Source organism: Quercus lobata, chromosome 1 (genome assembly GCF_001633185.2).
Source record: "Quercus lobata isolate SW786 chromosome 1, ValleyOak3.0 Primary Assembly, whole genome shotgun sequence".
Lineage (NCBI taxonomy): Eukaryota > Viridiplantae > Streptophyta > Magnoliopsida > Fagales > Fagaceae > Quercus > Quercus lobata.
In genome coordinates, this window is record NC_044904.1 from 38298904 (window position 1) to 38311140 (window position 12237).

At 34.6% G+C, this 12237-nt stretch overlaps 1 protein-coding gene across 1 annotated transcript; it reads right to left on the reverse strand.

Annotated features, from left to right (window-relative positions):
- Nucleotides 1-810: 810 nt before the first annotated feature.
- Nucleotides 811-3137, reverse strand: LOC115989597 (peptidyl-prolyl cis-trans isomerase CYP20-1). Its single transcript, XM_031113367.1, has 7 exons — nt 2948-3137; nt 2679-2757; nt 2391-2438; nt 2241-2264; nt 1680-1862; nt 1507-1582; nt 811-1100 (listed from the first exon to the last, which is right to left on the reverse strand). The coding sequence occupies exons 1-7, from the start codon at nt 3011-3013 to the stop codon at nt 962-964; spliced, it is 615 nt and encodes a 204-aa protein (XP_030969227.1). The 5' UTR covers nt 3014-3137; the 3' UTR covers nt 811-961.
- Between the last annotated feature and the right edge of the window lie 9100 nt (nt 3138-12237).

Genomic DNA, 12237 nt, shown 5'->3' on the forward strand with positions numbered 1-12237 from the left:
TGAACCTAGTTCACAACATAAAATGATAAAATCCCTCTTCCCCATATACATCAATCAATTATCATAATTAAATGTGACCAAGATGGCCACACAAAGTAACTGCAGCAGGATTTGGATTTTGGTGCTAATGGCAGATTTAACGTAGTAGTAGATTTAACTGTGCTGGAACTTTGGAAACCAGATAAGAAGCACAGCTATGTCAACCTTTCTTACCTGGTGATTTAAGGATAGACTGCTTACAAGGTAAAGAATGGCCTGATGGGGTAAGGGTTATTATTCTGTGTTTTCAACAGGAGCAGCATGAAATAAGGAGAGCATTTATATTTTGAGTGTTCATTGACACGAAAATTTAGCAGGAAATTCTGAGCTAAATTGGGTTGTAATGAAGGTAGAAGGGAAGAGCATTCTATTTGCAAATAGACCTGTTCTGCTACTATTTACCATATTTGGGGGAATAGAAACGAGAGTGCTCAACGATAGAGGTTTTTTATTTTTTGTTTGTTACCCCCTAGAAGAGAGTACCTAATGGTAGAGGGAAAAATGAAATGCAGATCTTAAAGACCATCATGGCAGATGTGAGAAATTGACTCGCAAGTATAATCAAAGTTAGAGACTCGTTCAAAATGAAGCCTTGTGTTGTATCTGGAAATTGACTAATTCAGTTTTGCTAAATCTCATTGCTAGTTTAGGTTGTTGAATGTTGCCTTTTGCAGTTCTTCTATTTCTTCTTGTTGTCTGCTGTTTTTACTGCTTGATTGTATAAACTGTTCTGCTCTTTGGTTAAATAAAGTTCTTATTCGTTAGAAAAAAAAGAAGCTATTACTACAAAATATGGGGAAAAAGAACAACTTAAATGCGAAATATCTTTTCTTACATTAATACCTCAAATAAAAGTCTCATACCTAACTGAAAGGGGAATACGATATTACTAAATATGTGGGTAGAAAATAAACGAGGAAAATTACGCATCAAGTTCACCACTGTCTGTAATAACGACCTTGCTCTTGGGTGTGCCGCTTTGGTTTCCTTCAGCTTCAACCTTGTAAACAACATCCATTCCAGATAGCACCTTTCCAAACACAACATGCCTACCATCCAACCTGAAAATACAAAAGGAAATAAAGGGATTGATAAATCCATTTGAATACAAATAGCAAGGTTGGGATATTTAGAACCATCCCATGTCAACAATTACCTCTCTCTCTCTCTCTCTCTCACACACACACACACACACACATAAAAGGAGAGGAAATGTGTGAAGTTGCAAGGGTCAAGAAAAAAAGGTTAATATTGAGTGCTAGAAGTGCAAAATAATAATGCTGCTGATCTGACCCATGTCTAATAAACTACCATGAATCCACTACACTTTCAGCATCACACAGAAAATAGTAAACATATATAACTAAGAGAATATTTTGACTAAAAACCTGTCACAACAAATAACATAAGATGCAAATTAGACGATTTGTTTTCTCTCACTTAAAATCTGAGGGCACATTTAATTACCAGCTAGTTGTCACTGTTGTAATAAAGAATTGTGAACCGTTTGTGTCAGGGCCAGCATTTGCCATTGACAGAAGCCCTATACACAAGAAAGAGAAGAAGAAAAAAAATGTTACTATTTACATAAATTTGGGGGATTTTTTTTTTTGGGGGGTGTGGGGGTGTGCTATTCGTACCTGGTCCGGTATGCTTTAGCTTGAAGTTCTCATCAGCAAACTTCTCTCCATAGATTGATTCTCCACCTCTTCCATCACCTAGTGTGAAATCACCTCCCTGGAGCATGAAGCTGGGAATAATCCTGTGGAATGTGCTACCTTTGTAATGGAGTGGTTTTCCACTCTTTCCAACACCTTTCTCCCCTGAAATGATTGAAAAAGAAAAAACCACATGTTAACCCTTACTACTTTCCTCATAAATCTACAACTCTTTTTTCAAATTGTTGAGGAAAGGTGATGGGAATATCTAGATACTTTTCTCTACAGTATCTCCCAAGTAATTTACACTTTTCAACCGCACACACTTGGTTGTAATTGTATTTGAGATTGTGTTACCGTTATGTCTAATTTTAATACATTGGTCATGAGGAACCCCAAAACTTAAAGCACCACATAACATATTTTCAGATGAAGCAGAATACGCAAGAGTCAGAAATTTGATTTGAACATAAACTATAGATATAACGATCAGTATATCTCAAAAAAATAAATATAGGAAAGAGGCTGAGGTCACAGTCTCACCTGTGCACAGTGCTCGGAAGTTCTCTGCAATCCAAAATGAAGGGTGCAAAAGTCAATAACCATATAACGTATTAAGTTTGAATGGATGATGTATTGTATGTATCTATCATCTAATCCAGTGTTTTCAAAACAGATAATACACAATCATACCTGCGGTTTTTGGAACTGCCTTCCCAAACAGACCCATCACAATTCGACCTGAAAGATGACAGATCATAAAGATTAAAGAGTATCATAACAACCATGATCACAGTTCCTCCAACAACATTATATCATTAAATTTCACAACTTTTGATACCCATTACTCACAGCCAATTCCAACATGGAATTGGCAAAATACTTCTACAATATCAAAGTAAAATACCCATTTTTTTTCCAACAAAGCAAGTCTCTTTCTTTTACAAAAAAGAAATGAAATGTAATGGTATAGAGCATTACCAGCGGGCTTTCCACCAATCTCAACATCAAAATAAACTTTATGGGTCACTTCCTTCAAATCTTCCTTTGGCTTCTTAGCCTGAAAGATCAATCATTTATATCATACATAAATATAAGTATATGTGAATGAATAATAATATTTTATTAGATCGATCATCGATCTTGATCTAATAAAAACATTATTAGATCAAAATTATAGAGGAAACTAAATCGACTTAAGAGAAATGAAAAGAATAATGGTTTTCTTTTAAAAAAAGAATTGACCTGACCTGAATGAGAGCTAGGGTTCCGAAGAGGACGAAAGAACAAAGGAGGAACGATGTCGTTCTGGCCATGGCGTGGATTCTTCTTCTGCTGCAAATAATCTCACAGTTTCGCTTTCGGTTTTGCTAATAAGTACTGAGGTGAGGATGTAGATGCTATTTGTCGGAAACTATTTTTAAGGAGCCTGGAACAGGTATCACTGTCCAATTCACGTTTGACACGTAGATTGTTGTGTGTTTCGGCTCGTTTCTATTGGTTGGTACTGCTTGAAGAGTGTAGGCTTGGCGATTTTTCCAATTTGGGCTTTTGCCTGGATTAGTGAGAAAATAGGCCAATCAGTATTCGCTAGTGATATGGGCTTCGGCTTATTGAGACAATCATACCCTCCTCCTCTTCATCAACATAGTTGTCAAATAATAGCATCCTTTGGGCAAAATTTGTGAACTAATATCTTTTTAATATTAATGGTATAACCGCACCACATTATATGTAACTGTGCATCGCATTGTATAGTGTAGCGTGGTTTACGGTTTTATAATAAAAAAATCACACAAATCACACCGCATTACACTCTATCTGTATATTTATATATTTATTTATTTTTAATATTATATATATTATTAATAGTTTAATAACCTTAGTTTTCAACAAAATATATATATATATATATATATATATAGTTTGATAACTCTAACAAGTGTTGACTAGGAAAGTCAGCTCAAAATAAAGAAAAACTAGTTTAATAGTTTAAAACTTGGCCCAAAACAAAGAGAAAACTTAGTTTTTGGCTAAATAGGAAAAGCCTAAAATTTGAAATATATACCAATTTCAAACCGTTAAAACCGCATCTTATACACCGCACTGCACGTATGACTGCAAAAATAAGGTGCGGTGCAGTTATGGTTTTGGCTAAACTCTAAACCGCACCGCACAAGTAACCGCCAAAATAAAGTTATGGTTTCAGCTAAATCGTACCGCATCGCGAATACTCCTATTTGGAGGTGTAGTTTTTTTTTTACTATTATTTTTAAAAAAAAAAAATCAATTAACTTGATCAAAATTTAAGAAACGACACTTAAAATCGTGTTTTGGAAACATGATTTTAAATAAAATGCTATATTTTCAAATAGTTTCAAAACAATATCAAGTTAAATAATAATAATTAAAATAATCTAGAGTTATGCTCTTGTGATGCATAACTTAATTAAGAATAAGATGTAAACTAATAAAAAAATCAATAACATATTTAAAATTTATTAATAAAATGGATCATAAAATTAAAGAATAATATACTTCATGAATGCACTTTTTTCTTTTTCTTTTTTGCTATTAGATGAAATCGAAAGAAAAATAAAAGAACACGAATTTTTATTATTATTATTATTTTTTTTTTTACCCTTCTAGGTCATTTTTCCTCATAAATGTCACATATTTTAGGGAGAAAATTCTTTTAGGCCCTTTTTTTTTTTTTTTTTTTTTTTTTTTTGTTTCTCCCTAGGAGAAGATATTGAGGGGGGGGGGGAGGGAATCTTAAAATTGTCTTTTTTTTAATGATTTTTTTATCCCTTTAGAATCGAATCCAAAGTAGCATATTATGAGTTTTTGACTTAGCTAGTTCTTGTATTAAAGTATGACTATGTGCTTATAAAATGAAATAGGATAAATTACAAACTTGGTCCTATCCTTTGTATCATTTGTCAATTTGTTCCTTAACATTTCGGTATTATGTCAAATTAGTCACTACTTGTACATAACACCACTAAAGCATGAGAGAATGCATATATGGTTGAATTTGGACCTTACATATGGAATAGCTGTGAGCAAAGGAAGAGGAAGTGTTGGCTAAGGGATCTTGTTCTTGGTTTGTGCTAAAGGCATGATTATCTTGGAAAGGAAGTAAGATATGCACTTGACATGGTACTCAAGCACTCACAAAAAGGGAGATGGTGACTTTCTAAGGTCAAAAGCTATGAGGACACCCCTTATTGGTTGAATGCATGTTGGACCACCTCAGAGACACATGTATCAATCACAATACTCCTGATGTGCCTCTCAATGTCCAGGAACTTGTCTCCCAAGCAGTGGCAAAGTCACCTACCCACGGGTCCCAATGCCATGTTGGCGCAATTCCTATCCTCTAGTCAACAGATAACCTCACAGTTGTGAAAAGGTCCAAGATAAGAAAATGATGACTTGACACCTGACCTTATATTCAGCCATATTTCTCAGATTATAAGAGGAACATGCAACTGTATTTTGAGGGCAAGAACCCAAGGAGATATTGGAAGAAAAGAGTATAAAGTTGATAAGATAGGAAGGAAAACACCCTTATTGTACAAGATTGACCTCTTTTCACACACAATACAATTTGAGCAGAGCAAGAACATTCCATTCTTTCTCACGCCATGGTTTTTCATCCTTTTTTAGGGTTTTTCACGTACATCTCATGTCCTTTTATGTGCTTACTATCACTTTCTTCTTCTTTTTTTCGAGTGTCATGTTAAACCTAGCATATTTTCAAGCTTTTTCGTGTAATGTATAGTTAGATAACTTATTTTATTTCCCTACATAAACTCAATTTTAACTTGCACATACACTATTGTTAAGTGTTGGACGGAAATTGTTGAGGTATTTAAGTAAACCTTTTTATGGGGTTAATTTTATAATTAATATTACTAAGGGAGTTCTTAGAAAATAAGGTTGAAACCCTAATTATTTATAAGCTAATTTAGTCAGCGAATAACTATTGATATTTTTGTGAGAGAGAGAGAGAGAGAGAGAGAGAGAGAATTACTCAAGATATTCAAGTAAAGATATCTGAAGTAAGAGCCTAAGAAATCTCAGCTTTTATCAAATTTAAGTTTTATATAAAATTAAAAAAATTTATGTGGGTATTTTCGCCAATAATGAAACTATCTATATATCTTATCAGTTTGATGATGCAAACGGAATTGGGTGTTATATCTTCATTTTCTCGGTAATATAATTCTTCTCTTTGATGTCCACTGTTGCGCTTAATTGTGATAGAAACTACGGGTTTTTGTGCCTGATGTGTCAAGATTCTTTCAAGCACTAACTTGCAGACTTTTCTTTAAGAAATGGTCTACTAATAGTCTACTAAAATTGTTGACTACTAATAGTCGAGGCTATAAGATCTAAGGTGATAAAGAGCCTGTTTGGCCAACCATTTTTCATCACTTAATTTCCATCACTTATCACTTATCACTCATAACTCATCACTCATCACTCAATTTTTCACACCCGTTTGGCATCCTCACCCAATTTCCATCACTCAATATTTTTCACACTATTTGTGGTCCCATACCTGTCAGCTGGTGTAGCTTTTTCTCTCTCTTTTTTTTTTCTTTTTTTTTTTTTTTTTCAGTACCCAAACTCACCGAAGCTAAAAAAAAAAAAAAAAAAAAAACAAAAACAAAACCAGAACTGAAGACTGAACAAGTGAAAAAAAAAAAAAAGTCAAAAGGTGGTCAAAAGTTGCGGTTGTGGGTCCCTCCATGTGTGTTTATTTACGAAAATGTCATTGAGTTATGAGTTATGGAAATTGAAAACAACCTTTGGTTGTTTTCAGTTTCCATAACTCATAACTCAAAAATCAGAGAATTGAGTGATGGAAACAGAGTTATGGAAACAGAGTTATCGTTTGGCCAAACAACCTTTTTGCTATGGGTCCCACCATTTTTGAGTTATAAGTTATGGAAACTGAGAATTGAGTTATCAAATTTGGTTGGCCAAACAGCCTCAAAGTTATCACAAGTCTAATGTCTTTTTTTTTTTTTTTTTGATAATCATCACAAGTCTAATGTCACGAGTAAAAACACACAAAAAAAAAGGGGGGGGGGGGGGAAGAACAATGAAGATTTTGAAATACATGAAAACTAAGTTTGGTACCATAATTAATTTTACAATTTTATTACAATTTTGCCATATGACGCTTTATGAGTGGTGGAATCATGAACTTACATAGACTCACCATTTTATTTGCACCCTTTAGAGCATCCACAGTAGATGTTGCAAAAATTATGTCATTTTACCACATTAAAGGCTTACTTTATTATTTTACCACATCATTTTATAACATCTCATTTATCAGATATTTTATCATTCAATCCTATACATTAAAATAATATATTATCCCATCCCCCATTATCATCAACAATAGCAACAACAATCTACACCACAGATCAATTGCCACAGCCCACAACCACCAGCCATCCCCACAGATTAACCACCGACCACCAATATTAGCCACTGCTACCAAAAAAAAAAAAAAAAAAAACTCAAACAAACACTACAACCAATATCAGCCCCTACACCAAAAATTAAAACAACCAACCACCAAAAAAGAGAGAGATCGGCGAGATCGGAGCGGCGATGACGACGACGATGATGATGGCGATGATCAGAGTGGCCTTACCCATACCGCTTGCGCCAAAATACCCATGAACACCAACCAATCTCAACACCAATTCAGCCCAAGCCAAAATACCCATCACCCGCAATCGATTCAACCCAAGCCCCAACCGATTCAAGCCACGGCTCCACCACTGAAACACCAACTACCACCAGAACTGAAACCCAAACGACTGAAGAGAGAGAGAGAACTAAAACCCAAAACCGATCTCAAACACAATCTCCACTGTGACCCATACCCTAACCTGATCTCCACCGTGACCCAAACCCGATCTCCACCATGAAACCCAGCCAACACCCAAACGACCACCACCAATCCGAACCCAGCAACCACTGAAACAACCCACCACTTTAAACCCAGTAACCACCAATTTCAGCTTGTGATAATGGCCACCTTGCCTTGGAGCTTATTGTTTGAAGATGTGGAGTGTGTCATTTTGTTCTTTCTCTGTTGAGGGAGGAGCTGGGTCTGATGTGAGAAGAGAGAAAAAATCAAGACCAGAAGTGAGAGGAGAGAGAAAGCCGAATAAAAAACAATACTTTGGTTTACCATTTCTGTCCGTACCATTGCAAATTTGCAATGGTACGGACAGAAATGGTATAATTTTGGCACATATACAATATCTGATGGAAGGTGTTTTTTGTGTTTGGTGTGGCAAATGTGCCAAATATTTGGCATTTGGCACATTTGCCACATCTACTGTGGGTGCTCTTATAACTTGTTAGATAGGCAAAATGTGACAAAAATAGTGAAAATTATTGTGGCTTACTCATACATGAATGGGTACAAATCTATTTTCTTTATTACAAGTGACGTTGCCTTATCTTTTCTAGCATAATACTAAAAATTTTGGTTTTGATACTATATTCATTTTATAGGCTTTATCACTAGGGAACTAGTGGTGGCAGAAATGTAAAGAAAGTATATTTATAAATACGTGGATTTTTGGGTGTGAGATAATAGTGGAAAATTATTAGATATTTTAGAAGCTTCTTTTGTAGTCGAGTGTCATTATAAGTTTTTCTTTAATTATTTGATTGTTGATTAAATGGTACCTAAAGATTGTTTTAGGTGATATCTAACAATTTTAGAAGAAGGGTTAATGAGAAATTCTTTTGTGGTGTGTTAGTTGAAATAAGTAACCTTATTTCCAAATGGGCTTATTTTTGCTTATACTACTGCATTTTAGCTCTTGAATATTGTTTTACAATTATTACAATTTTATTTCAATTGTTTTAGCTACATTGATTTAAAGAAAAGAATAGGAATCATCATAAATGTATTTGACTACTATATATATTGATTTGGGAAAAGCTAACTATGCTCTGAATCTGGTACCCAACCAATAAGGGCCATTCATTGGTAATAAAATTAGTTTCATCTAGGGAATATACATTAGTATGAAACTAGTTTCATCTGAATCTGATGCTTAGTTATGGGGATATAGCGTGACCATGGTCATAAAATATTGTTAAGAATATGAATTTGTTTGACTATGTGAATTATTTTAAGTCTATGAAACTTCTTATGTTTATTTTGAAACCCATAATATATTATAACTTTTGACATATGTGAAATATTTGATCTTATAAACAATGTATTATTTTATCAATCTATATGCTTGTTTTAGCTTGTTAGGATTTGATTACTAATTGAGTTGTCAACTCACCCCTCTTCCTCCCCCTTTCAGATCCTTATCCTGAGGAATAGCATGTGTATGGGCTTTCCCTGGGTTGTGCGTATGAGTGAAGTTTAGGAATTGTTGGAATAAGATTTGGACTTTTATGTTTCAAAAGTTATCTTTTGTTTAGACTCTTAAGAGATTTAGTCTATTTTTAGTGATGTTGGGAGATTATTATTATTTTCGTACTTTTGTGCTTAATTGGATTTGATCTAAAATATGACAATTGTTGAGGTTTATTATTACTCTTTGAAGGCATTGCATGCTTGTAAGGTTAAAAACCTTGTAAGTGTGTGGCTGTTGTTGCGTGCTTAGCCCTTTTGGTTGGGTTTGGGGCATGACAAAAAGAAAATATTATGTGATTTTTCAGGGAAGATTAGAAATTTATTTATTTTTTGTAACGGATTCCTAGCTGTGGAAAAGATTTTTCAAATGCTTGTTTATCTGTTCATGTGTAATTTAACCTTTTCATTTTTTGGATTTATAATTGGTCACTTTCTCACTCACAATTGAAATAGTCATTATTGGATGAGGAATTTATTTAGTATAATATGAAAACAAGTAATATTTGTTGAATAGATATCTAAGAATAGCAGTTTATGAATTTGTCTTGGAAGTGTTTGATAGAATGCTTGAAAGAAAATATCAACCCTTGGAAACTTGCTTTGATTTGATGTTTGTTGAGAATTATTCCTATAAAATGAAGGCTTCGTAGAGAAAAGCAATTTGATTTGATGATTGTGGTTTTTTTTTTTTTTTTTTTTTTTTTTTTTTTTTTTTTGGTTTGGGCTAGTGACAATCAAGTCCAATATTTAAAAACTAATAATCTCAGTCCAATACCCCAAACAGGGCCAAAATTGGCCATTAACCCCAATTGCCCACTATATAGTTAGTAGGCACTGTTTCGAAACTATATTTTTTACTAACATCTCGAGTTTCTAAAACTCGATTTAGGGCTTATGTTCTAATTAGGTCTAACGTGGCATTTTTTTCACGTGGCGTCCACCTGGAAATCGAGTCTTAGAGACTCGATTTATATCTCGACAGTTAGAAGCTCAATTTATCCTACAAGCCACAAACAGACTTATACGGAAAAAATAAAAAATAAAACCAGCTGAGTTCTTATTCTTCTTCTTCTGAAGTCTCTCCTAGCCTCCTCTCCATTCTTTTTGAAAAAAGCACAAAATGGGTTCGCTTCGTATATGGGACTGTCTCTAAATTCCCCAAATACACAGTGATGAAAACCCCAGAACCCACAAGAACTTTGAAAAAAAATACAAAGTTACAGAGAACTAATCCACCAAGAAAACCCATTCTACTCAGCTTTTTCAATCCATGGCGACCCACGACGATCTAAACCCGACCCACGGCTAGCTATGAGCACTGATGACCATCGACGGCCACCCACTCCCCACGACCACACACGACCCACGCCAACTTGAAACCCACCCACCCATGGTCCCATGATGATCTAGGTTTTTTTTTTTTTTTTTTTTTTTTTTTTCTGATTATCTGATGAGATGAGAAGGTGTAAAGGGTGTGCATTATACTTGTTTTGTAAAGGGCTTATAAATCGAGTCTTAGAGACTCGATTTTCATGTGGACGCTACGTGGAAAAAATGCCATATCAGACGTGATCAGACCATGAAAACCGAGTTTTTGAGACTCAATTTATAGCCCAAAATTGAGTCTTGAGATGTTAGTAAAATATATATTTTTGAAACTGTGCCTACTAACTATATAGTTAGGAAAATGGGCTTAATTCCCAATTTTGGCCCCCCAAACGGCTTGTAATGCCTTTACTTGTTTTATTAGTTTCTCTCTCTCTCTCTCTCTCTTAGAACTCTCTTCTCTTTCTCACATTTCTTCTCTTTCTCGTCTCTCTCTTCTTTCTTCTTTCTTCCTCTGATCCTCTCACCTCTCTCTCCGATTTCTATTTTCGCTCTCTTCTCTTGTCTCTCTCTTCCTCTGACTCTTTCGCCTCGCTCTCTGATTTCTATTTTCTCTCTCTTCTCTTCTCTCTCTTACTCTGACCATCTCAGTCCATAACTTCTGACTCTCTCGTCTCTCTTTCTTCATCTTTATAATGGCGTCGTGGTGGTGGGTTTTGTAATGGGTTGGTTTTGGTTTGGATCAATGATAGAGAATTTGGGTTTTTTTGTATAGGTGTTGGAGTTTTGTGGGATTTGGTTTAGATCATTGGTTCTGGGTTTGTTGTGGGGTGGTTAGTGGCAGATTGTCACAAAGCCACAGAAAAGAGATGTGATGAAGATGTTGTGGGTTTGACATGTTTGTGAATTTGTTGATGCTGGTGGTCTGTGGTCGCTAGTTCTAGGTTTGTGGATGGGTTTTGTTGATGGTGTTTATGGGTTTTGTTGATACCATTGTTTTGCTGGGTTTATGAGTTTTACTAATGCCATTGTTTTGCTGGGTCTGTGGATTTTGCTAGTGGTTGGTGGTCATTGGGTTTGTGGGTTTTACTAGGTCGGTGGTCAAGCATTTTTTCTTTTCGTTGTTTTACTGAGAAAGTTCATGTTCTTCAATTTTTAAGAATCAGAGAAAGGGGAGAGAGAGACTTAGGGAGAGGGATGAGAGGGAGGAGAGAATATGTAATGACGTTATAAGCCGTTTTAGGATAGGGACTAAGAGGGTCTATTTTTAAATGTTATGGACTTGATTGAAATTACCTCAAATCTCAGGGTATGTAAGTGAATTTTTTTTTTTTTTTTTTTTTTTTTTTGGGTTTGCGATACCTTTGGTAATTGGCATGACATGAAAAATAATTTTTTATTATTCTATTTGACACATCAATTTTTTTTCCATCCAAAGAATAATGACAGGAACTAAATTGACACAACACTAAAAGAGTTAGGGACCAAAATAACATACGATACAAAGAATAAGGACCAATTTTGTAATTTACCCAATTAAATAATTTAAGTCCAGGAGCAACAAATACATAGAAATAGAGTAATGGATTCAACAATGCCATACATCCATGATACAAATTTGTGACACTAAAAACTTCTTGAGGAGTCGAACATTATATAAAGTTTGAGAATAAGAAAGGTATAGAACATTATTTAACTTTAGAGAAAAAAACATTTTCAAGAAAAAATTCAAACTGGTAAATATCAAACCGTTGAACTGAAAATAAAAAACATATTGATCATGAAAAGGGC

Coding starts and splice junctions, on each gene's coding strand:
- LOC115989597 (XM_031113367.1), bottom strand. CDS start 3,013: ATGGCCAGAACGACATCGTTCCTCCTTTGTTCTTTCGTCCTCTTCGGA. Junction 2,265..2,390: donor GGCAGTTCCAAAAACCGCAG/GTATGATTGTGT, acceptor TTTGGATTGCAG/AGAACTTCCGAGCACTGTGC. Junction 1,101..1,506: donor ACAACAGTGACAACTAGCTG/GTAATTAAATGT, acceptor TTGTATTTTCAG/GTTGGATGGTAGGCATGTTG.